Source organism: Vulpes lagopus, chromosome 5 (assembly GCF_018345385.1).
Source record: "Vulpes lagopus strain Blue_001 chromosome 5, ASM1834538v1, whole genome shotgun sequence".
In the NCBI taxonomy this organism is placed as follows: Eukaryota; Metazoa; Chordata; class Mammalia; order Carnivora; family Canidae; genus Vulpes; species Vulpes lagopus.
This window is the reverse complement of record NC_054828.1, coordinates 57,452,599-57,477,553: the sequence shown is the minus strand read 5'-3', so window position 1 is coordinate 57,477,553 and position 24,955 is coordinate 57,452,599. Positions and strand designations below refer to the sequence as shown.

The 24,955-nt window shown below is 39.4% G+C and overlaps 1 protein-coding gene across 3 annotated transcripts in view; it reads left to right on the top strand.

Moving 5' to 3' along the window:
- Positions 1 to 1,513: 1,513 nt before the first annotated feature.
- Positions 1,514 to 24,955, top strand: part of CNOT2 (CCR4-NOT transcription complex subunit 2) — a 118,890-nt gene continuing 95,448 nt past the window's right edge. The window contains exons 1-3 of one of the 3 annotated variants that reach the window (XM_041754524.1): positions 1,514 to 1,548; positions 1,699 to 1,907; positions 2,777 to 2,831. In XM_041754524.1, the coding sequence (XP_041610458.1) occupies positions 1,739 to 1,907; positions 2,777 to 2,831 (224 nt within the window). In that variant the 5' untranslated portion in view covers positions 1,514 to 1,548; positions 1,699 to 1,738. Of the gene's footprint in view, positions 1,549 to 1,698; positions 1,908 to 2,760; positions 2,832 to 3,126; positions 3,684 to 24,955 lie in introns of those variants that run through there. The other 2 variants (XM_041754527.1, XM_041754525.1) reach the window with 2 other exon arrangements.

Here is a 24,955-nt window from a genome sequence, read left to right as displayed (position 1 = left end):
GGCTATTACATCCGTATTCTAGGGTGCAGGGATTAAGAGGAAAAGAAAAAAAGGACTGAAGGCCTGTCCCCTACAGATGGTCTTGAAGGGGTGCCACAGGGCATACCTGCTCATCTCATTGACCAGAACTACCGCATGGCGACAGCGAGCCTGGAAAATACTCTTTATCTCCGACGGCCAAGTGTCCATGTCTATTAGTATTAAAAAAAAAAAAAAATAGAGGGCAGCCCAGGTGGCTCAGTGGTTTAGAGCCGCCTTCAGCCCAGGGCGTGACCCCGGGGGTCCTGGGATCGTGTCCTGCCACGGGCTCCACGCATGGAGCCTGCTTCTCCCCCTGCCTGTGTCTCTGCCTCTCTCTCTCTATGTGTCTCATGAATAAATAAATAAAATCTTTAAAAAATAAAAAAAATGGAGAAATTCTAGGGGATGACGGACAGTCCCTGCTACATACCGAAAGAGCCTAGTACATGCAGGGGGAAGGGTGGCAACTGGATAAAGCTGGACTACATGTGCTCAGAGGCATGTTCAGGCTTCTAACACACCATCTTGCAGAGTGGAAGAGAACCCCGAAGAGTCAGGAAGGAGCTGTTGGGGACAGGGAGGAAAGGACATGCAGAGGCGTTATCCCTCCTTGAATTTTCCTGAAGTTAAAAAAAACGTGAGGCATGACGTGTAATGAAATGGATAATCAGGCAAAACATTTTCTCCTGGCTAGCTCAGCACCCTTTGGAGTTTAAGTCAGTTCACATATTTACTGATGTGTCCAAATACCTTGCATTCCACCAACGTAACGGTCCCCTTTCCTTTCCATGCTTTTCCCTCTGTTGGGAGGCTGATGGATGCTCTCTGCCTGCCCTTCCATGATAGGTCTTAAATTGGAACACCTTGGTACTTTTGGGGGGAAGGAAAAAGGACTGTATATAAGAAACACACAAGGGGAGGAGAAATTTTATTCGCTGCAGATGCCTTTGACTTTACAAGAAGTGCTTATTGTCGTGATAGGAAAACAAAATAAAACAAAACAAAACAAAACAAAACAAAACAAAAAAAACAGCAAAAAAATTCACTGTATGAAACTACACAATTCCAAAACACACATGCAACGACTTAGGTTCAAAAATACCAGACAAGGGGGATCCCTGGGTGGCTCAGCGGTTCAGCGGTTTAGCGGTTTAGCGCCTGCCTTTGGTCCAGGGCGCAATTCTGGAGTCCCGGGATGGAGTCCCATGTCTGTCGGGCTCCTGGCATGGAGCCTACTTCTCCCTCTGCCTGTGTCTCTGTCTCTCTCTGTGTGTCTCTCATGAATAAACAAAAAGACAAAAACAACAAAACAAAAATGCCGGACAGGGCGGCCCGGGTGCCTCAGTGGTTTAGCATCTGCCTTCAGCCCAGGGCGCAACCCTGGAGACCAGTGATCGAGTCCCACGTCGGACTCCCTGCATGGAGCCTGCTTCTCCCTCTGCCTGTGTCACTGCTTCTCTCTCTGTGTCTCTCATTAATAAATAAATAAAAATCTTTAAAAAGAGAGAGAGAAAAAAAAGAAAAATGCTGGACAGGGACAAAAAAAAAGGGAAAGCATTTATTGATACACAAAGGAGTCAAGAAATTATTTGGAAGAACAGAAATGTGATTTCGAGCGACAATCGCTTTTCTGAAAAAACAAAAATAAAAAAAAACAAACAAACCAGAGACTCCCAACTCCTGAAGTTTCCAGTGAAGCCTTCGCCTTCACTAGCGCATGGAGCAGCGGGTCGCTCAGGCGTCACGTGCGGACAGTGCAGCAGTGGCCGGAGATTCTCTCGGCGTGACGCGCGGCGAGTGCAAGCTCAGTGCTTTTAGAACCTGCTCCCCAGTAAACTCCCGTCCACTAAGTTTAAAAAAAAGAAAAAAGAAAAAAAGGAAGGATGGTGAGCAGCAAATAGCAACGCTTTCAGCCCAGGGGGGACTCACTTGTCAGGCAGGGATGGGGACGGGTGGCCGGACCCTGCGAGTGCGCACACAGGCCCGGGAGGCTGCGGGGATCGAGGGGGCGAGAACGGGAGTGGGTGCGGGAACGGGAGCCGGTGCGAAAGCGGGAGCGGGTGCGGAAGCGGGAGTGAGTGCCAGAACGCGAGCGGAAGCGGGTGCAGAAGTGGGTGCGGGAACGGGTGCGGGAGTGGGAACGGGTGCGGGAGCGGGTGCGGGAACGGGAGTGAGTACTGGAGCGGGAGCGGGTGCAGCAGCGGGTGCGGGAGTAGGAACAGGTGTGGCAGTGGGAACGGGTGCAGGAACGGGAGCGAGTGCGGGAGCGGGTGCAGAAGTGGGAACGGGAGCGGAAGCGGGTGCGGGAGTGGGAACGGGTGCGGAAGCGTGAACGGGTGCGGGAACGGGTGCGGGAGCGGCAGCAGGGCCGACGTGGGAGGGGCGTGGTGTCGGACACCGACACGCTCTGCGCCCCGGGGAGGGCGGGCCGACGCCACCCCCCGCCCCGGACCCCGCGCACCGCAGCCAGACCCCGGCCGCCCAGGCCCCGCCGGCTGTAACGGCCGCCGACAGGCTGCGCGCCTCCCCGCCGGCGGACGCGGGGGGACGGGCTCGGAAGCGGCGCAGGAGGCGCCGAGGCAGCGCGGCGCCTCCCCCCACCCCTCCCGGAACGCGCGGGAAGCCGCCCACCGGCCCCCCGCATCCCACGTCCCGCCGGCCATCGCCGCTCCCACCTTCCGCCGCCGCCGCGAGTGAAGCCGGAACGGCGGGGGTCACGGCGGGGGTCAGAGGGTAAAGGTCTTGCTCCCAGCAGCCTCCGCGGTGGATACGTCGCCATCTTGGATCCGCGGGACAAGAAAATTCATGCGGTGAGTTTTTGGCAAATTTTCGGAAGTCTGGCAGCGGGGCGCGCGGCGGGGGCGGCGGATTCGGGGCCCCCTCAAGGCTGGGGAATGCCTCGGGGCCGGACCGGCCGCGCCCGGGGCCCGCGGGCAGCGTCCCGGCCCGCCGCTTCCCGTTGCTTTTGTCTGGGCTCCAATCGAGAGAGGGAGAGCGGAGCGGGCGGGGAGGGGGGGTGGCGGCGGCGGCGGCGGAGGGAGGGAAGGAGGGAGGGGGGAGGGAGGGGGTGTGTGTGGGGAGGCTGGTGGACGGGACGTAAAGCGTCGCCGTGCTCGGGCGGCTGCAGCGGCGGCCCTGGACGCGGGGCCCTCCCGGCGGGAGCTGCGGCTTCCCCGGGCTGCGCTCCTCCGGGCTCCCGCCGGCGCCGAGCAGCGTCCGCCGCCGCGCTGCTTCCTGGGGAAGGACGGGCGGCGGCGGGGCCCGGGCCGCTTCCGAGCAGGCTGCCGCCGTCTCTCCCTCCGTGCACTCCCATCACCTGCAACTTGTGCGTGTGCGTGTGTGTGTGTGTAATGAGACGGACGCGGGGCTGGCTAACGGGCCTCGAGGAGCCCCCTCCCCCCGGGCCCTGGGGTACCGAGGGGGCGGCTGCAGGGAGCGGCGGCAGGAGCAGCGATGGGATGGTCCCGGGGCGGCCTGTGTTGGGCCAAGTTGCTAGTCCCCGCGTTTCCACTTCCGCCGCCCCCCGTGTCCCCCCACCTTGTGCTGTCTCGGGGCTGCCTTAAAAGTTTCACGGAGGAAACCGAGTGGGGTTCAGAGAGGCCCCCCCCCCACACACACACTGGTTGTTCGTGGAGGCTGCAGTCCCGCCCGTCGTCTACACGGTTGGTTCTTAGGGAATGAGGATTCCCTCGTCCTGTTTTTTTTTTTTTTTTTTTTTTAATTAAAAAAAAAAAAAAGCGCACTTGGAAGGTTTCAGAATGTGCATCCGCTGCGGCCCCCGTGGCTCCGGCGTCCCCCCCCCGCCCGAGGTCTTACATACGGGTACCACCCTGTCGGGAGGAACCTAAACACCAACTTCCTTTGAATCCCTGGGAGAGGCCTTCGCCCGCCCGCCCGCCCGCCCGCATCCCCCGGGAGGGAAGGGGGGGGGGGGCGCGTGCAACACGTTCTGTTTCATCTTCGTGGAACTTCTGCTCCAAGGCTCTGGCTTATTCCTTCCTTATAATTTGGTCTTCGGGGCTGTTCCTGATGGTTGGGAAAGGTACACACGGCTCGGAGCCCCGTAAACGTTCTCGGCCGAGTGGTAGAAAGTACGGAGTGAGAAAGGTCCGCTGCTCCCGAGGGAGGGAGGCTGCCCTTGCGTCTCGGGTTCAGAAGTGAACGCCTTCCCTGCCACGCGTGGCAGGCGGGATATTTAGAGCTCCAGAGTCGCCCGGAGTGACTTTCGGGGTCCCCCTCATGAAATAACGTAAGTGGAAACAGAGCAAATGGGGGGGTTTGGATAGAGATGTCAGAGTATCTAGGTACGTTCAGGGTCTAAGCTGAACTGTTGGGGGGAGCCCTTGGTCTGTTGGACAGCACTTCTTCCTCAGACGTCAGCGCGCACGTGACCTTCCGCAGTTTTGTAAGATTGCCCTACCCCGGATCTAAAGGGTTAGTCGAGAATCACAGTGGACCGCAGTGGTTAAAATGTCTACGTTGAAATGCTTAGAGGTCTGCCTGCGTTCAGGTATTTTCACTGAAATACTACTTAACGGGCCAAGAGCTTTTAGTAAGCTGTATGTATGTTGAACTCCTCTGTAGTTTGTTCTGAGATCGCAGTTCTTCTGTGATATTGAATCTAAAGGGAAAATAACAATGTATGTGTAAAAGAGGAAAAAAAGGAAAAAATGCTCCACTTTCTTGACTTTGTAAGATTCTCAACTAATTTTAAAAAGGTGCTTTTCTCTCTTCCGTCTCCCCCCCCCACCCAGGGCAGTGAATTGCAGTGACTTCTGTGCATACTTTGTAATTTAGACAGGAATTGAGACGTTTTCACATTTTTTTGCATCCTAACTAACATTACATCAATAAAAATGAACTGTCCTAAGCAGAACCCTTTTATTCTCGGTATACTGTATAGAGGTATCTGTAACCTAATCTGATACTCTTGGGGAAGGAGAATTGCCTGTATGCTCAACCAAGCAGTAAATACAGCCTTTAAAAAAATTTCAGTTTCTATGATACTTCCGTTTTAAAGTAAATTTATGTGGTGGAAAAATTAGGGCAAAATGCTAGAGTATTTATATCCCCCCTCGTTTGAGAAGTACTTGATCTTGAAGATAAAATAAAACTCAGAATGATATTCCTTCCCAAGAGAACTAATTACCTATATTTTTACTTAATAACTTTGGATGTTTAATTTACTTTTTGATTTTTCAGGAGATACTTAACACTTAGTTATAACCTGAAATATTTTTGTTCATAAGTAAATAAGTGCTTCAGATTTATATGAATAGATTTCCTTAGAGCGCTTCTAACATAGTTGTTTTGGTTTTTCTTTGGTAGATAATGGCATTAAAGGGTACTTCTTAAAAGCTTTTAGAGAATTTTTCACAATCTGTGAGAAGCAATAATTTTGCCCTATTTAGTGACATTTGCATCACAAGAGTTCTTGATGTTGTAGAAAAGTAATGGCATGCTTCAATCTATGTATGTGAAAGTAGAGTAGTCGTTAATAGACTAGGGAAAATAAGTTTGTTTTTTGCTTTAAAGTCACTGATAAATAGTATTTTCAAGTTATGTTCAAAATTTTGGGATCCCTGGGTGGCGCAGCGGTTTGGCGCCTGCCTTTGGCCCAGGGCGCGATCCTGGAGACCCGGGATCCAATCCCACGTCGGTCTCCCGGTGCATGGAGCCTGCTTCTCCCTCTGCCTGTGTCTCTGCCTCTCTCTCTCTCTCTCTCTATCATAAGTAAATAAAAATTAAAAAAAAAGAAAATTTTAACTTACAAGTTTGCTCTGTTATTACATATTTAAAAGCAAATTTTCTGTGTACTTACTGGAATAGGCAGTAAGGACAACTTATGCAAATAGTGATACAGTCTTAGGAAAAGATACTACTAAATAAGATTTTGTTTGTTACCTAGACCTCTGGTGGATTTTGTGACGCAAAGAAGCAAAAGAAACCAAGGTGTCATCAGGTAGGGTAGTTTTACGGACAGAGTTAATCGGAGTTGCGCTGTAATTTTTGAATATAATTGCATACAATGCTGATATCAAGGATCTAGTGCTGTGAAAGGAATCATTCTGGGTGATGATCCAGGTGCTCATTCGGCCTCACTAAGGATAATTTCTAACTGTGATACTTAAACAGGAGTTGCATTTCATTGTGACTTGCACTAGATATTTTGAAAGAGCTATAGAATTGATTTCTGTTATAGAAAGTCTGCCTTTGAAAAAAATAAAATGAATATTAGGGTTTTCAGTTTTTAAAATTATAATCTTTACCTTGGTTTTGTTCATTGGACCTTTCCATCTTCAATTTAAATACTAAATAAATTTTTTCTTGTTGCTTTAGTTTTTCTGTTTGGCATCGTTTAAGTTCTTAAAACTCCTCTCTCTGATAGGTCATGCTGATATGGCTTGTTCGTTTATTTACTTTGTCTATACTTTAGGGATGACCTGGAAAAAGAATTCCTATTACGTTTTTCTAACATTTTGTTCTCTGAAATGGAGATGCACATCTCTTGGCATATCACTTGGCATATCACGTTATGAAGTAATGAAACAGTTTGTAGTGTTTGTTTTTTGGTAACATCTCATGGCTTATATAACATGGAAATATAAGCTATGTAGGAGAAAAAAATTTCCCTTTTCTGGATACATGTTAATGTTTTGTATTTGCTTACTTGGGATCTAAGTCTGTTTAGATATAGCTAGATGTTTTGGACATATTTGCTGCTGTGAAAATTTTCCTTTTTGTGTGTGTGGTGTGTGTGTACGTGGCTCATGCATATGTTTTTGTGTGGGTGGGTGTACTTTTACTACCACTTCTCTGCTGTTTGGCAAACTTCTTATTCTTCAAAACTCTTCTGTGGTGTCACTTTTTAAATGAAACCTTTCCTGAGTCCCCAGATCCTTCTGTTGTACTGCTTTTAGTTTTCAAACTTCTTTGTGTCATGCTGCATTGTAATTTACCATCCGTCCCTACCTACCATAACCTTCTGGGGACTGTAAGTACCTTCCTACCTAAGAGGTAGGACTTTGTTTTTTTATGTTTACTTTATTTCTAGTACTTTTTATAGTGTGTAGTACTTAGTAGGTTATCAATAAATATGCAGTGAACTGACCTGGTTCCGGATCATCATTTGACTCCGTGCTTTCAGAGTGCTGTTTCCCAGTCCATAGACCTGAACAACAGACTGGAAAAGGGGATGGGATGAAGGGCACCCCATGTTCTTTTGCTTCCTTGGATTTTTTTCGTACAGCTTTGCATCTTAGTTACCTATGGGAAGGTAGGTAACCAGCTTCTTAGACAAGTGTATGTAGAGTAAGTGTAGGAAAGGGAAGGGTGTTAGTAATAAAGTGCCTCCGGCGGAGTGTTTATTTCTTGCTGTATTTTGTATGGCTAAGGTTACTGGTTGAAGGAGATATTTTGTACAGTCCCAGACTTACGGTGGTTAATTTTACGATTTTTTGACGTTATGACCGTGCAAAAGCGATACTCCTTCTGTAGACACTGTATTTCAAATTTTTATTTTTTTCCTTGGCTAGCAGTATGTTATTACAGTACTCTGTCGTGATACTGGGCAGAGGCAGCCACTCACAGCTCCCAGTCAGCCGTGCTATTACAAGGGTAAACAACCAGTACTCCTAAAACCATTCTGTCCCCCATATAACTGTCCTGTTTTTCGCTTTCAGTAAAACAATAATAAATTAAACGAGGTTTTCTATAGTTTATTGTGAAAGAGGCTTTGTAGCGTTTTGTCCATCTGTAGACTAATGTAAGTGTTCTGAGCACATTTAACTTTGGCTAGGCTAAGCTGTGACCTTCAGTAGGTTGGGTATATTAAATGATTTTCAGCATAAGGATGTTTTCAAATTACTGTGTGCTTATCAGGATGTAAACCTCATCATAAGTTGAGGAAGATCTGTATTTTTATTTATACAGTAATATATGTTTGCCATTGCTTAACCATGAGCTTCTAGTAGATTTGCACTTTTGAAGTTAGATTGTTATTGGGTTTTTTTTTCTTTTCATCTTTTTACTCCTAATGGTTGAGTGCCTAGGAGTTCTCCAGTTCAAATATCATTCTCCATATGAAAATTAGGTAAATTAGGTAGTGTATGTTAATTAGGTAGTGTATGTTAATTGGTAACCTAAAACCTAAAAAACTTTGAAACTGATTTTTTTTTTTTTTCTAAGCATGGTGGCTAATTCTAACAAATTGGTGACCTAACCATAGTCTTTATTGGTCTATTTAATTTTCCAACTTTCTGCAGCAGAAGTATTAATATGTTTGATTATTGGTGCTGCCTGTATCATTCTGGGAATTTTTAGGTTATAAAGGTTATATGTATAACCTTTTTTATCTTTTTAAAACCTGAAAAATTCCAATTCTGAGAAACGTGGGCCCTTTAAGGGTTTGAATAAGAGATTGTACACCAGTTTTTTGTGTCCATTTTCGAGAGGTAGAAATCAGAGTAAATGACATTACCTAATTGCATTTAGTGGAGATGCTAACATTTAACTTAAGATTTTAGAAATCTTATTTTTATGTTAAATTTACCAGAGACTTTTTAATGATTGAAAACTAAAGAAACAGAGAGCATGCTTTTTAAAAGATTATGATCCAGTCCTCAGGACACCAATCTTTTCTCTGCTTTTACTGAATTGAAATGTCTTTTTTTATATGAAAGTAGATGAGAGTCACACTTAGTAATTTTTTACTCAGCTAAGGAATGATAAAATAAGCATGGGAAAAAAATTATGTGTCCTGGAAATCTAGGTAACAATGAGTAGACTTGCTGCTTTTTAAACATATTGATATGCCATTTTTCCCCCCATTTATATATTTGGATGTTGAAACATAACTCCATTTTGTATCAGCATCTTGACAAAATGTAATGATTGATTATGTAATACAGTGTGTTTGGGAGAGGAACATTTGGTTTTGTGTCATATTTGGCAGGAATGTGTTTTTGTGTTCCTTTTTACATTGTAAATTATGCTTATCCTTCATACAGATTTTGTATTTTCTGTTTGTAAAAGAGTTTTTCAGAGAGATATCATAATAATAGTCAATAATTAATGCTATTCAAAGGACCTGATTCCTTTTGGCTTAATTTCACTACTTAATATTTTAGAAAATGGTTTGCAGCTTGCAGAGTACTTTCATATATGTTACCTCAATTTTTAGTTAATTTAAAATCTCTGTATCCAACATGGAGTTTGAACTTGCAGAACTCTCAAGATCAAGAGTTGTGTGCTCTTTCAATTGAGCCAGCCAGGTGCTCCTTTTATCTCAATTTTTCATGGTTGTCATTTTGATGGTTACTTTTTAAATAAGCTTATGTTTTAACATTAATGTAGAGATGGAACAGTCAAGCTGTTCTGATTATTATTAAAGTTAGTAATTGGGAATCATAAAGACCATTTTATTCTTAGACTGGACTCAGCGTCTGATATATTTCTCAATTTAATGCTATGATAATGCTAACTCTATCCTGATTTACCAGATTAAGTAGGTTTAACTGGAAAGTTTTTGTTTTTAACTTGTCATCTTGCAGATTCAGGATAATTAATATTGACAGTTGAAAGGGAAGTAGCAGGAAATTTTTTGTTTCAAGCTTGACTTTGGCAAAATACAACAGTTCACATTTTTAAATATTGCAAACATATTTATCAAGAAATGCCAGAACTTTAAATAATATTGTTATAATAAGAATAGGTACTAGTGTTATATCACATTGTTATTTTGCAAGGACATCATGTGCTGAGCACATATGCCTTAAGCTTTGCCTTGATTTACTAGTGCACAAAATAGTGCTTTAGCAGCATAGTTTTTATAATTTGAGTAAGCATGTCTGGCCTTAGAAAAAAAAAAGTAGAGCTATAAGCTTTCTAATCTATGCCCACTTATGAGAAATTGTGACTGTATTTGTAGACCTGTCCAACCAAACTTTGAGGTCCATGGCAAAACTATTTACCTGGCAGCAGAGAGCAGTTCCAGAGTGTTAAATTTGATGTAAAACGTACTTTTGTATTCTGTATGTATGTATCAGATCCTAAAAAAGATGTGTATGTATAAAACAGTCGTAGTCCGGTGCTTCGGAGAATCTGACCTCCCCCTGCTCTTGAGCATAGTTTGAAAACCAGTGGACTTGATCTCTCACTTCCACCCTAAAATTCTGTGGTTTTAGGAAGTCCAGACGTTTTCATCTCTTTCCAGATACAGAATTCATAGAATCAGCCCCCCCCAAGGGAATTTATTTATTTATTTATTCACCAGAGACACACAGAGAGAGAGGTAGAGACACAGGCAGAGGGAGAAGCAGGCTCCCTGCGGGTAACTCGATGACACCCGGCACCCCGGGATTATGGCCTGAGCCAAAGGCAGATAGATGCTCAATCACTGAGCCACCCAGGCGTCCCAGAATTTGTTTTTGCATAACATCTGGGTAGAAATTGTTTTAAGTTTAAATTTCAGGCTCAAGTGATTCAATGTTAGCATTATAAATATTTTCACATAAATTCTTTAATGATTTGAGTGTTTATTCTCTTCTAGACTTTGCTGTAGCGCTGGGTATATATGACAGTGAACAAAACCAGTCTCTAACTTAATGGAGTTAACTTCTGAGAGAGGGAGGCAGAAAATAAACAAGTAAAGCATTTCAGATAGTAATTGTGATGAAGAATAAAGAGAGATAAGGGTATAACAACTGATTAGAGGTGAAAGAAGGAAAGCATTTTATTTATTTAAAGATTTTATTTAAAAAAATAATATTTTATTTAGGGACGCCTGGATGGCTCAGGCGTTGAGTGTCTTCTGGCTGTGGCTTAGGGCATGATCCTGGAGTTCCGGGATCAAGTCCTGCATTGGGCTCCCTGCATGGAGCCTGCTTCTCCCTCTGCCTGTGTCTCTGCCTCTCTCTCTGTGTGTCTCTCGTGAATAAATAAAATCTCCAAAAAAAAAATTAAAAATATATTTATTTGAGAGAGAAAGAGCACGAGCAGAGGGAGAAGCAGGCTCCCCCTGAGCAGGGATCCCGACGCAGGACTTCGAGATGACCTGAGCCATCCAGATGCCTCAGAAGGACAGCATTTTAAGTAGGGTGGTGAAGGAAGGCCTTTCTCTAAAGGTAGCTTCTGAGCAGAAGCTGAAAAAAAAGGAAGCCATGCAAAAATCTGGGTAAATGATTCCCCAGACTTTAGAAAGAACAAAGGACCCTGAGATGGGGTCAAGTTTTGCGCGTTTGGTGATAACAAATTTTATAAACAGCTTTCAGCATAAATAGGAGTAAATTCTAGAGGGCAAAAGATGATTAAGACAATTCTTGTCTTTCAACTGTTGAAAATATTGTGTGGACCCAATAATTTGTAATAACTTATAGAAAGTTATGGGGGGAGGAATTATTTTTTTACTAAGAGGCCATGCTAATATTTTCTGGATCAGATGGAATTGGGAGTCTTTCTGTATTAGTGGAAAATTCTAAAGGAGAGCAAATTTTAGATTTTCTTTGTATTAGCATACAATAACCAAATACTTTTAAGAGTTTTCGGCTTTGCAAAGCTGTACATAGTAGATTTTTCTTAGAAATTAATTAGTAATGATTTTCGTGTCTACTCTCATTTCCTCGTACGGCTCCGTACGCTGTCGTGCACTGTCATGGGTGCAACTGCATCATGCTTGAAGTTCACTTACTGTCTTGCATGCTGTGGATACATGTTAGAGTAGAGCAGCCTTAGTTTGAAGGAGTTAATGAGTTTTGGAGGAGAAGGTCCTCGGATTGGGTTCTGAAGGGTGATTTGGTGTTCACTCGGTGGGGAGGGTGCACGGTCAGCATTGCAAATGAGCGTGGGGGATATGTAGGACTTGGAAAATGGCAAAGTAATCTGCTATAGAATGGAGTTCGAGGACCTAATGAGAAATTGGTTGAAAGAATGAACTTGCCTTAGTATGGGACACTTTTTTACATGATGAGTAATTAACCACTTTTTTAGCAATGCTAGTGATAATCAGATTTGTGCTTGGGGGGAGGGTTAGATTCCACAGTCAAATTATAATTAAAATTATGACCTTGATGTGAAATTCTTGAAGGAATATATTTTCTTCTTTATAAAAATTGAGTATTCTTATTCATACTGACAGGATTTTTATTTATTAAGAATTATATGACTGATGGGATGCCTGGGTGGCACAGTGGTTGAGCACATCCGCCTGCGGCCCAAGGTATGATCCTGGAGTTCCGGGCTCGAGTCCCGCGTGTGGCTCCCTGCAGGGAGCCTGCTTCTCCTTCTGCCTGTGTCTCTCCTTCTCTCTGTGTCTCTCATGAATAAATAAATAAAATCTTTAAAAAAAAAAGGACTGAAACTCTTAAGTTTCTGTCTTCCAGAAAACTTGTTAGGCATATATGTTAATACCAGTAGTTAGAAGTTTTACATTAAGAGGATGAGACTCCTTACATACATTTAGGGCAGTAAATGTTGTTACTGACATAATTTGCAGGGATGAGATTTAACATTACTTGGGTAAATTAACCCCCAAAATCTGAGTTAGTGGTAGAATCATTTATCGTAAATGATACCTATACAGGTGTCCCCTGCTTTTCAAAAAAAGTAGTTCATATTATGTCACTTCGCTTTTATGAAATACCTACATTAGTACCTGTTTCCCCTAACTGAAAGAAGAGGATTTTTGCTTTATGAGAAAAGGTGGAAAATGAAAGTACCATTTAGTGTTTTATTGTGAGTCTCTCAGCATGTGTTCTGAGCAGTAAGAGGGGCCTTGGCACGCTCCTTCCCCGGGAGCTATACTCAGCATCTCAGCATCAAGCTGCCGTAGCTTTGAACTGCGTCTGTGGGCAACTGCTTTATCTTAATTTATTTTGTGCATTTGTTAGCAAGAAGTGTCCTAAGCAAAGCCTAAGAAAAATTGGGGGGGGGGGGGCGCATAGGAGTGCTTTACTTTTGAATGGTGGAGAAATCTGTATTAATGTTATTACTACAAGGCATATTTTACAATGCTTAGATATATGTGTATGTTATTCAAAATACTACATGTAACAGCCACTCATTTTAAGGTTGTTAGCATTATTTGTTAATTCCAAAATGCAAAACAACAACAAAACCCACCCTCAAATGAATGTTTTTAAATAGAATTGATTCTCTAGGAAAGCAATTTGAGCAAATTAGTACTTTGATAGTATGCATTATATACCGATTTTCATAGCAGAAGTTAATGAATTTACCATTACGTCCTGGAGCTGCCCAAGTTACCTAATTGTCTAGTTAATTTTTGGCTGAATGAGATGGAAGTGATAATAACTCCTATTGAAGAGAGTTAAATTGTGCCATAGTTCTACATGATGTCCTTAAAGTCTCTGGTACTACTAGCCAGTCTGAAAGGGGGTGACCATTGTACCACTTTTAATTAGCACTCTGACTTATTCTCCCTGAACTTTAGTTTTCTCATTTGAAAAAATGTGAATAAATAGACTTGATGTAAGGAATAAAAGCTCCTCTGGGGGTTTTGTTTTGTTTTGTTTTTGTAGTGGGATTGCTACTTAAAGATCAGATTCTGAAGCGGAGGAGAATTAGCCACAGTTTTTCAGAGTGCTTTATGCTCTTTTTTTGTGTCAAGTTTGTAAATGTAAACAAGGAGAATGCAATTTTGTTCTTAAGTGCCTACACATGTTTTTTTCTACCAGGAATTTTGTTTAGATGACATTGTGTTAAGTGTTTTGTGTAGTATTTTGAGTAACATAAATACTTCTTAACATCACTGTATCTGAAGGTCTTGCCATGGTGTATAGCATAAAATAGGCATTTAGTAATTCCTTTGATAAATGGGTAAATCTCTTTTTTTTTTTCAAGGTTTTATATATTTATTCATGAGAGATGCAGAGGGAGGCAGGGACATAGGCAGAGGGAGAAGCAGACTCCTTGCAGGGAGCCCAGTGTGGGACTCAATCCTGTTACTCTGGGATCAAGCAGACGCCCAACTGCTGAGCCACCCTGGCATCCTGATAAATGGGTAAATCTGATGGAGAGAACCTTAGTTTAGGACTCGTACTTGTGTCTGCCACTTACAACATGAGTTATGTCGAGTTATCTATAGCAAGTTTCCTTTTTTTTTCTTCAGTTTCCATAGCCTTAAAATGAATAAAATATCTTTTTAGAATCATGTAAAACATCAGACAATAAATTTATGCAGAGTAAATATTCCAGAATACTGGAGGAAATTTAGAGGGAATAATTAACATAGAAGTTACAATTTATTTTTTGAAAGTCGAGAAAGTCAGGTCATTTATTTACCTTTGAGTATATGTTCATCTTTGACCTAGAGATAATAATTGTTTTGGAAAGACTACCACATTTGGATTCAGAAAGTGGGTTTGTAGTCTAGGTTCCATGAATTTATAAGCTATGTGCTTGGGCAAATCAATTGGTATTGAAGAGCCTCAGCTTTTTAGTGATTTATATCTTTTAATGTTGCTGATGAGAATTGAGATAATGAAAGCAAAAACATTTGGTTAAATGTGAAAGTGTTACGGTAATGATTCCTGATTATTAATGGCTGTAATGCAACTCGCAGCTTTAAGTTGTGTGACTCATTCATTCATTTTATTTTTACCTTGTGGTACTGCTGTGTCCATGTAGTTTTCCTTTTATTTTCATATAATAAAGTATCTGGCTTATTTGACTTTTGGGAGGAGGGAGAGAGTGGAGTGTGTTCATCACAGTAGGGCAGTTAACACTTGGCTATTTTTGCAGGCTGAAGTCCTGATTCTTTCTACAAATGTATATGGTAGGAAGTCCACCTTATCTTCATTTTCTCTTCATTAAGGATGAAAGGTGGCGAATGTTCTTTGGGTTATTCCTATTGTTTGTAACTCTGTGTGCTTTCTCTTTATTATGGTTAGTCAAACATTTTTGTGAATATTATGCCTGTTTTCCTTACAAGTGAAATTCATTTGTAATTTACAATTAGAGCATTGAGAGTGTCAGCCTGGTAGTTTGAAACTATTGTATGTTCTTTGTTTATGTAAGCTGTAGGAATACTTTTACTGGTTTTTTCCTCCCTTAAATCTGTAAGATCTCTTGGGTACTGAGTCCTTTGAAGCATTAAATACCATATAAGGAAAGCAGTACTAAGTAGTTGCGGTAGCAGAGTAAGGAAAGTGAATCACAGACTAATGAAATTTGGAAAATGATTGTTGTTCATTGAAGGGAAACTGTCACCCTTATAAGATTGGAATTGACTAGGAGTAGCTAGAGAATTTATTTTTTCAGAATAGTCTGTATTCTAAATTGTATGGTTAAAGGGCTTTTATTTATTTTTCATTTTTATTTTTCATTAAAAAAAAAAGATTTCTTTATTTACTCATGAGAGACACACAGAGAGAGGCAGAGACACAGGCTCCCTGTGGGGAATCTGACACGGGACTCGATCCCAGGACCCTGGGACCACGACCCGAGCTGAAGGCAGACACTCAACCACTGAACCACCCAGGCATCCCTATTTTTTTATTTTTTAAAGATTTTATTCACTTATTCATGGGAGGCAGAGAGAGAGGCAGAGACAGGAGAAGCAGGCTCCATGCAAGGACCTGGATATGGGCCTGGATCTGGCACTCTGGGATCTCGCCCTGAGCTGAAGGCAGATGCTCAACTGCTGAGCCACCCAGGCGTCCCAAGGGCTTTTATTTTTAATTATATATGCCAGCCTTGGGCAAGTAGTATGCTGAAATTTTAAGACATGGCTTAGAACAAAAAAGTTAAATTCTTTTGATTTCTAAAATTACTCAGTGTATTGAGAAGTTGAACTTTCTAAAACTTTTGTAACGTGATTTCTTTATAACTTACCTATTTTACAAGTTTGGATTCTTGAATATAGATACACGTTAGTATACTGAGGAAATAATACTAGTATTTGCTAGCTTTAAATTTTTAGGTGAAGCAAATATGAGGTCATGCTTAGGAACCTATGGTAAAAAGTAATAATACCAAATACTTACTATAGAAAACTGGAAAATAAAGATGAGAAGAAGAAAATAAAAATTACTTGGCAGTCTTGCACAGTAGGGAACTCTTAACCCGGGCAAATGTTATAGTATGTGTGTGTGTGCACGTGCGCGTGCGCATGTGTGTGTATGTAAAACACTATGGTCTCTTGTATATCTCCTTGATTACTAAAGCAACACAGGGTGATGTGGAATACTTAGAAAATGCTGGAAAGTGTAAAAAGAAAGGGAGAACATCCAGAGACAGCAACTGTTCCCATTTTTGTAATAGAGAAATTGGACCATACTTACTGATTGGCAACCTGTATCTTTAAAAACCAATACACTTAGATCATAAGCATTTTCCAGTATCATTCAGTATTTATCCAAAACATTCCTAATGGCTAGAGTATAACTGACTTAATTCCTTATTATTGAACATCTAATTTTATTTTGATTTTTCATTTTTTACAAATAGCACTGTTGTGAACATTTCTGTACCTGAATTCTTGTTTGCACATTTGAATATTTCTTTAGAAAATGTTTCTAGGGGCACCTGGGTGACTGAGTTGGTTAAGTGTCAGACTTTTGAGCTCACCTCAGGTCTTGATCTGAAGGTCATGAGTTCAAGCCCTGCTTTGGGCTTAATGCCCAGTGTGGCATGTACTTTAAAAAAAGAAAAGAAGTTTCTCTAAGTGTAATTGAAAATATTGGAGGTAGCTCCAATGCTTATTAAGTAATTGCTATGTTTTTAGCCAAATTTTCAGCCTTAAGTGTCTTCTGTAAGTAGGTGTAATATTGATACTTCCTAAGTTTGTTAGGAGTGAGTCAGTCTGTATATAGCAGTCAGCACAGCCTACCGCATTCCCCACTGCCCTTTCATAAGTATGCTCCTTTTCCGGTAGCATTTATCATATAGACATTTTAACAGTTTTGTCTCTCATTCTACCGCTAGATCAAGAAAAAGGATTCTGTCAACTTTGTTCACTAATGTGTATTTGAAACCTTATACAGGGCCTGACAAATAATTGTTGAATGTCTGAAATGTTATTTTCCAAAGCTTTTAATGTCTCCGTTTTTTCCTACAGCAGGGCTGTGCCAAATTACATTCCCACCAGCTTTGTATGAATTGTCTTTTCCACTTTATTATTAATGACACAGTATGGTTTTTTATGTATATGTATATTTATGTTTATATTTATATATAAATTGAACATTTATACATATATATAAACGTGTGTGTGTGTGTATATATATATATAGTCCTAAAATTTGAAGGTATAAATTTAGAATTCTAAAACTTTGTATTTTTTTTCAAAGAGTGGATCTTTTTATTGTAGAATTTGTTTAACATATGTTCTGTTCGTATCTTTCATTCTCAATGCTAAGAATAAAAATAAGAGTAAAAAAATGTGTTATAATCTTGCCTCTGGTCCTCTCTCAAGCATCATTTTATATATCCTAGGTGAAAAGCAAATCATATATCACACAAATATGAAGTGAGGTGAATGTATAGAGGTTCTATACCAAAATTGACTACAAAAGTAGTTTAAATTGGATAAACTCATAATGCAAAAGTTTAAGAGGATTTTTGGCCAATTTAATCTGCCATAACAGTAAAAATGTAGCTAAGATGTTATGCTAAATGCAAAAATAAAGTTGTATTTTCACTGTCTTCTTAAGCTTATGTTGTTTGGAGGACTTCAATTGATATCCTATGTGCATTTGAAAAGAACAAGTGGCTTGGTAGTGGGGGTTAGGCAAAGTAACATTTAAGTACTCTGATAGTTTCTGTATGTTACTCATTTATTCTCTTGGCAAATATTTATTTGACTCCTATTGTGTGCCAGGCACTGTTCTGAGAGAGTATACAGTATGCAAAATAAAAAATAAGATGGGCATGACAGATGGTAGTAGGGGTATGGAGAAAAAGAGACCAGGGGAGTATGCAATATGTATGGGATGCAGATTTAAACTGACTGGTCATGGAAGTCCTCCCTAGAAGGTGATTGAGTGAGCCTTTGGTGAAGAAGCAGTCCTCCGCATATCCAGGAGAAAAAGGTTCCAGGAAGGGACAACAACCAAGAGCAAATGCCTTAAGAACGGATGTCTTAGGATTTGTTGTCTTATGATTGAAAAATTACAAGGAAGTCTTTGTAGCTGGAGTGCAATGGAAAAAGGGGAGAATGAATGGTAGGCAGGTGCAGAAAAGGTAGGGGGCTAGAGGCAAGTCAGGAAAGGTTTTGGTAAGCCATCAAAAGGACTTTGGCCTTAACTCTGAGTAAAATGTTCTCATATATACTCTGCACAATTGTTACACCATTGGTTGAATTCTTTCCATTCACAGTTAATAAACAGAGGTGCTGTAGGGAGCTTGTAGTTAACTTCTTCAAGGTCATAATAGCTAATGAGTGGCAGAACTAAGATATGAACTTAGGTCTTTGGCTTCGGAGTTTATGGCTGTTTCATTACATTGTCATTCTTGCCCTGGCATACTTGTAGAGGCTTTCACTTTTTTCCCCTCTTAAGCCAGGATTTATAATGTGGACCCAGGGTGGATGTTTGTGTGACTGGGGGGAAAAAAGGCTCACAATTCCCTTAGTGCAAAATATATTCAGATGCTTTCTATTATAGTATAAAACCTGTTTTTAAATATGCTAGTTTTAATACACTGTATTGGTTTCATGTCCAGCTGTTGGAGCCCATAGTTTGAAAATCACTGCACAGTTTTCTTACAATTCCAGAAGTTCCAGATTTATCTATGGCTCTGAATTATGATGAGTGGATGCTTTGTTTACTTACAAAAAAGCTTTATATCTATAGAGTTATAGCTCTTTGATTGGGAAGCAAGATGTAATGCAATCAGTAGATTATATGTATGTATAATATTTGAAAATTCATGTATGATTTAAATTTTTCTTACAGAAAAACTGCAACTTAGGAAACTTTAGATAGCTGAATTAAAGTCTTGTAGCAAGAAGACAGGACAATTAAGAACAAAATGCTGGGGCACTTGGGTGGCTCAGCGGTTGACCCTGGGGTCCCGGGATCAAGTCCCGCGTCGGGCTCCCTGCAGGGAGCCTGCTTCTCCCCTTGCCTGTGTCTTTGCCTCTCTCTCTCTCATGAATAAATAAGTAAAATCTTAAAAAAAAAATGCTAATGCTGCTATTATTACCACTGATGTCTGTCAAACATTTATTATACTGAGTTTTTTTAAGCAATTTAATATGCTACTTAAATATTTTAGGAAGTTTTAAAAAATACATATATCTCCTATTACAGTTTTTCTTAGGGCAGGACCCAAGTTCAGTTTGACATCTATAGGAATGAGTACCATTAAGTGCTTTATTGCCATTCTTATTTTTAAGTCGACTTTGTTAAGGAAACTTACATATAACATAAGGCATCCATTTAAGTATCCCTTATAACAGTGAGTTTTGACAAATTCATACACCCGTGTAACCATTACCACAATCCAAGTAAAAATGTTCTCATCTAATCCAAAGTTTTCTGTTTAGGCAGTCCTCATTTGTGGTCACAGGCAATGGTTGCCAATTTGTAATTTGTTTTCTGTCACGATACATTAGGGTTTTTTTTTTTTTTTTTAGAGGTTTGAACAATTGGAATTATATGCATTCTTTGTGTCTGACATCTTTTGCTCATTTGTGACATTTTTAATTCATCAGTGTTGTTTTATGTATCAATCATTTATTTCTTTTGGTTAGTATTTTGTGCTATTCTAAAAGGTGCCTAAAACATGTTTTTTGGATGAATGCATATTTCACACAGTTATATCCCTCCCTCCATACTTTTGCTGCATTTCTATCATGAAGATGCTAAAACCTCTTCTAGATTGTGTACACATGCTGCTATATTTAAATATGTGTATATGTTATGTAAAGGGATGATTTAATAGTGAAAAATATTCAAGGTTTAAAGCTAAATGACCTTGGTGTGAATCCTTGTATTGCCACCCTATATGTTACAGGCAAGTTATGTAACTTTTCTGAAGCTTAATGTCCTCTTTTCTAAGTTGAAGATAATTATCATTGTTGAAGTATTATTCTAAGTAAAGCAGATGTACTGCACAGTGGTGTTCAGTGTCTGCTCTTTATCTACTAAGAAAATTGTGCCTACCCATAGAGTTGCAGTTTTATATTTTTTATTAGGATTCATTAGTGGTTTGAAGAAACACATTTATGCTTATTAGAAGTTTCATCTAGTGAAATGGATTACTTTTAGGTCTTGATTACTTTTTAGGTCATAAAGTTGCAGGTTTCTGCTAATTAAAATTATAATTAAAGATAATTTGTAATCGTTTTTTATAGATTGAAAGGTTTAGTGAAATAAAAGATAAACAGCAGTAATACTCTTCATTATTGGCAGATGACTATTTCAAATATAAAAATGCTAATGGGGAGAAAACAGCCAGGAAACTAACATTTATTTGAGTCAGGTTCTGTAGTAGTAGTTGTTTTCTACATATCATTCATTCATTTAGTAGATTTTGATTTAATGCCTACTAGGTATCTAGGACATGCCTCAGTGTTTGTGAGTTTTGAAATTAATGCTTTATTTTAGTCCTACAGGCTATTGCTTTTTTTTTTTTTAAGATTTTATTTATTCATTCATGAGAGACACACAGAGATAGGCAGAGACGGGCTGAGGGAGAAGCAGGCTCCCTGTGGGGAGCTCAATGTGGGACTTGATCCCAGGACCCCAGGATCAGAACCGGAGACAAAGCCAGACGCTCAACCAACCATTGAGCCACCCAGGTACCCCTATTGGTTGGTATTTAAGTACTATATAAATGTATATTTGTTGAATGCAGTAATATTTTTATTTGGCCTTGGAGCAGAAGAGAATATGTTTTTTAAATTACTTAAATAAAAACTTAAAAAAAATTAGAATAGGGTCACTAAATTTTGAAGGGTATCTTTTGGTAGTTTTTTCCACTACAAAAATTTATTGTTTGCTAATATTTCTTTTTTAATTTTATGGGTTAAGTCTAATTGATTTATTGTCCTGCTGATAACTGGCTAAACCAAACATGCTGTAGCAACAGCATGTTCAGTAGGAAAAATTATTAGATGAAAATAGAAGACAGGATTACACAGTCTGAGAACGTATAACGTAGAAGAAAAAGAAGATAGAACTTAGTAGAAAAATTTCAGAGGGGATATTAAAATGAGATTGTAAGTGATAATGTGGGTTAGATAATAAATTGTGCTTTTGAAGGTCTAAAAATGTTAAGATCCTTAAACACTAGTATTCAGTTTTTAGGCATTCAAATAGACAGGAAACACTTTCATTTAGGCTTGTGATTCTTAATCTTGAGTGCTTTAGAACCCACAGGGTCATTGAAGATAGGGGCGTATTTGTTATTTTTTATTATTTCAGAAATGCAAACCTAAGTAAAAATTTTAATTTACTTTGAGACTGAACAGGCTAATTAAAATTACTGTCCTTGGTTTTTCATAAAAAATATTTCAATTAGTGGTAACGTGGTAACTGCAGTCATCTTCTATAGATTAGAATGCCTTGTTGGTAGTTACATGTGTTTAATATTAAAAGATAAAAAAAGTCGTTTTATCTAATAAAATTATAAATAGGGGAAAATATTTTTGAGTCCTTGTTGAACATGGGAGCCATTTATATATAAATATAAAACAAATTATCAGTTCATCTTTCCACTGACATATCAGTTGAAATCTCAGAAAGGTCATGCCTCATTACTTTTATCTGGTACTATACCTTTTTCCATTCTTCACTGTAGTGTCATATTACCCTCTGTCTGGCTTAGCATTTACCACTATCAGAAATCATTTGTGTTGATTATTTCCTAGCTAGATGAAAATTCCATGAGAGCTGGTACTTTGCCTGCCTTAGTTTTTACTTAGTATCTTGTCTATTTATCCCCCTAGAACAGTGATTAATTTCCCCGTTACATTGCCCCCCCACAAGGTATGAGGGATCTAATTTTTCCACTTCTCTCTTAAAATTGTTATTGTGTTTTTGTGAATATAGCCATGTTCTAGTGAGTTTGATCTCACTGTAGTTTTTTTTTTTTTAATTTTTATTTATTTATGATAGTCACACACAGAGAGAGAGAGAGAGAGAGAGAGAGAGAGAGAGAGGCAGAGACATAGGCAGAGGGAGAAGCAGGCTCCATGCACCGGGAGCCCGACGTGGGATTCAATCCCGGGTCTCCAGGATCGCGCCCTGGGCCAAAGGCAGGCGCCAAACCGCTGCGCCACCCAGGGATCCCTCACTGTAGTTTTAATTTGGATTTCCCTAACGACTAATGGGAATGTTTCTCATTAAAAAAAAAAAAAAAATCCTATTGGGATTTTGATTGGCATTGTATTAATCAACAAATTTGGGGAGAGTTGATCTCTTAGTTGGGGGTTTTCTAGTTCTTGGACATGGTGTATATATCTCCCCATTTATTTAGTTTTTGATTTTACTTGTCATTGTTCTTGTTTTTAGTATACAGATCCAGCACAAATTTTATAGAATTATAAATAGGTATCTCATGTTTATACTTAAATACCATATTTTAGAGGAATTATTTGGAGCTGTACTAGCTGTTACTAGAATATAGAAGTAGAATTTTTTTTTCATATGTTGATTTTGTTTATGACCTTGCAGTTCTCACATAGTAGGAACTTTTTTTGTACATTGTTCTGCATGTTACTCAGGCAATCCATATCATCTTCAAATAAGGAAGATTTCTTATTTGTCTTTACAATCTATGCCTTTTGTTTCTGTTTTCTTGCATTGTCACACTGTGTGGGTCATCCTTCATTTACAGTCTTAAAATACGAGAGTTCAGTTTTTCACCATTAAGTATAATGATAGATGTAAGCTTGTCAAGGAAATTCTGTTCTGTTCTTGGTTCACAGAAAGTTTTCTTCTTTTTTTTTTTTTTTTTTTACAGAAAGTTTTCTTGATGCAGGAATGTTGCCAAATAATTTTTCTGTCAGTTGGTATGATCATTTGGTTCTTTTGCCTATTAATATGGTAGAGAGTATTGATTGACACTCCTTAGTAGAACAGTTTTATTGAGTTATAATTCACATACTATACGTTAAGTCACCCATTTAAGATGTGAAATTCAGTGGTTCTTAGTATATTCAGACTGTTAACCACAATCAGTTTTAGAACATTTTTATCAACCCAGAAAGAAATCTTACACTTTTTAGTTGGCCCTCTTCATTTCCTTTCAACCCCCACCCTCATCCAGCCTTATAGCAACCATAGATCTACTTTCTGTCTGTATACATTTGCCTGTCTTGAACATTTTGTGTAAATGGAATACATGCTCTTTGTTGACTGGCATCTTTGACTTGGCATAACGTTTGCAAAGATTGTACAGGTGGAAGCATTTATCTGTATTTTATTCCTTTTATTGCTGAAGAATATTAATATTCCATGTGTGATTATACCACATTTTATTTATGCATATATCAGTTGATGGACATTTGGGTTGTTTCTACTCTGGTATTTTGAATATGTTGCTGAGAGCTTTACTGTACAAGTTTTTGTGTGGCTGTATATATCCTTTTCCCTTGGGTTACATACATAGTGGAATTGTTTGGTCATATGGTGGTATTAACCTCTTGAATTGCACAATCTTGTCCAGGGCAGCCCTACCATTTTATACCTCCACCAGCAGAGTATGAAAGTTTCAATTTCTCTAGATCCTGGCCAACTGTTACTGTTTTATCTTTCTTATTATAGCCATCCTACTGAGTATGATCTCTTTTGTGGTTTTCATTTACATTATCCTGATGACTAATGACATTTACATTTTTGAGTGTACATGGTTACATGTATATCTTTGAAGAAATATCTTACCAGATCCCGAACCTATATCTATTTTTAGTTTGTCTTCTTATTAGTGAGTTGTAAGAGTTCTTTGTATATTTACAACTATAAATTTCCCCTTAATTGCTTTCACTGCACTCCATGAATTTGGTGTCTCTTATTTTTGTTTTCATTTTTCCTAAAAGATTGTCTAACTTTCCTTGTGGTTCTATATCCACTGTTTATTTAGAAGTATTGTTTAATTTCCACAGGTTTGTAAATTTCCCATTTCATTTTGTCATTATTTCTAGTGTTACTACGTTTTGGTTGGAGGACATGTCTTACATGTCTTACATGTCCTTACATAATTTCAGTCTTTTAAAATCTGTTGAGGTTTTCTATCTGGCATATGGTTATCCTGGAGAATGTTTCATTAGTACTTGAAAAGAACATATATTTTGTTGTTGTTATGTGTTACAGATGTATTTGTTAGATCTAGTTTTTATATTAGTATTCAAGTCTCTTATTGGCTTGTTATCTTGCTTCATCTATTATTGAAAGTGGGATATTAAAGTCTCCCAACCACTGTTGTTGAATTGACTACTTCCTTTCTGTTCTTTCAGTTTTTGCTTCATTTATTTGGGTTTCTGTTAGACTCCTATGTTTATAATTATATTTTCTTGATGATTGACCCATTTATGATAGGAAAAATGTTTCTGTTTCTCTCAAAGTGTTTTAAGTCTACTTTGTGTGATCTTAGTAGAGCTACTCCAGAATTCATGTGATTGCTATTTCATAATAGATTTTTTCTTAACACATGTTGAATGACCCAGTATTGAAAGCTACTGTTTACTGAGCACATTTTACTATGGATAGCACGTTATGCTCAGCTTTATACACGTACTCTATGAATTAGTTATCCCAACAGCCATAAGAAGTTACTTACTCTTCTTGTACAGATTCAGGATCTGGGCCTGAAAAAGATGAATACTCTCCCAGAATTTTCCCAGCTAGTCATTGGAAGAGCTAACATTCAAATTCAGAAGATGTATCAGATTCTGTGGGGTCTTCTAAGTTTCCCAAGAGGGTTATGGATTGCTACTTTCATTTAAAGAGAAAGAGTAGGTTGATCACATTAT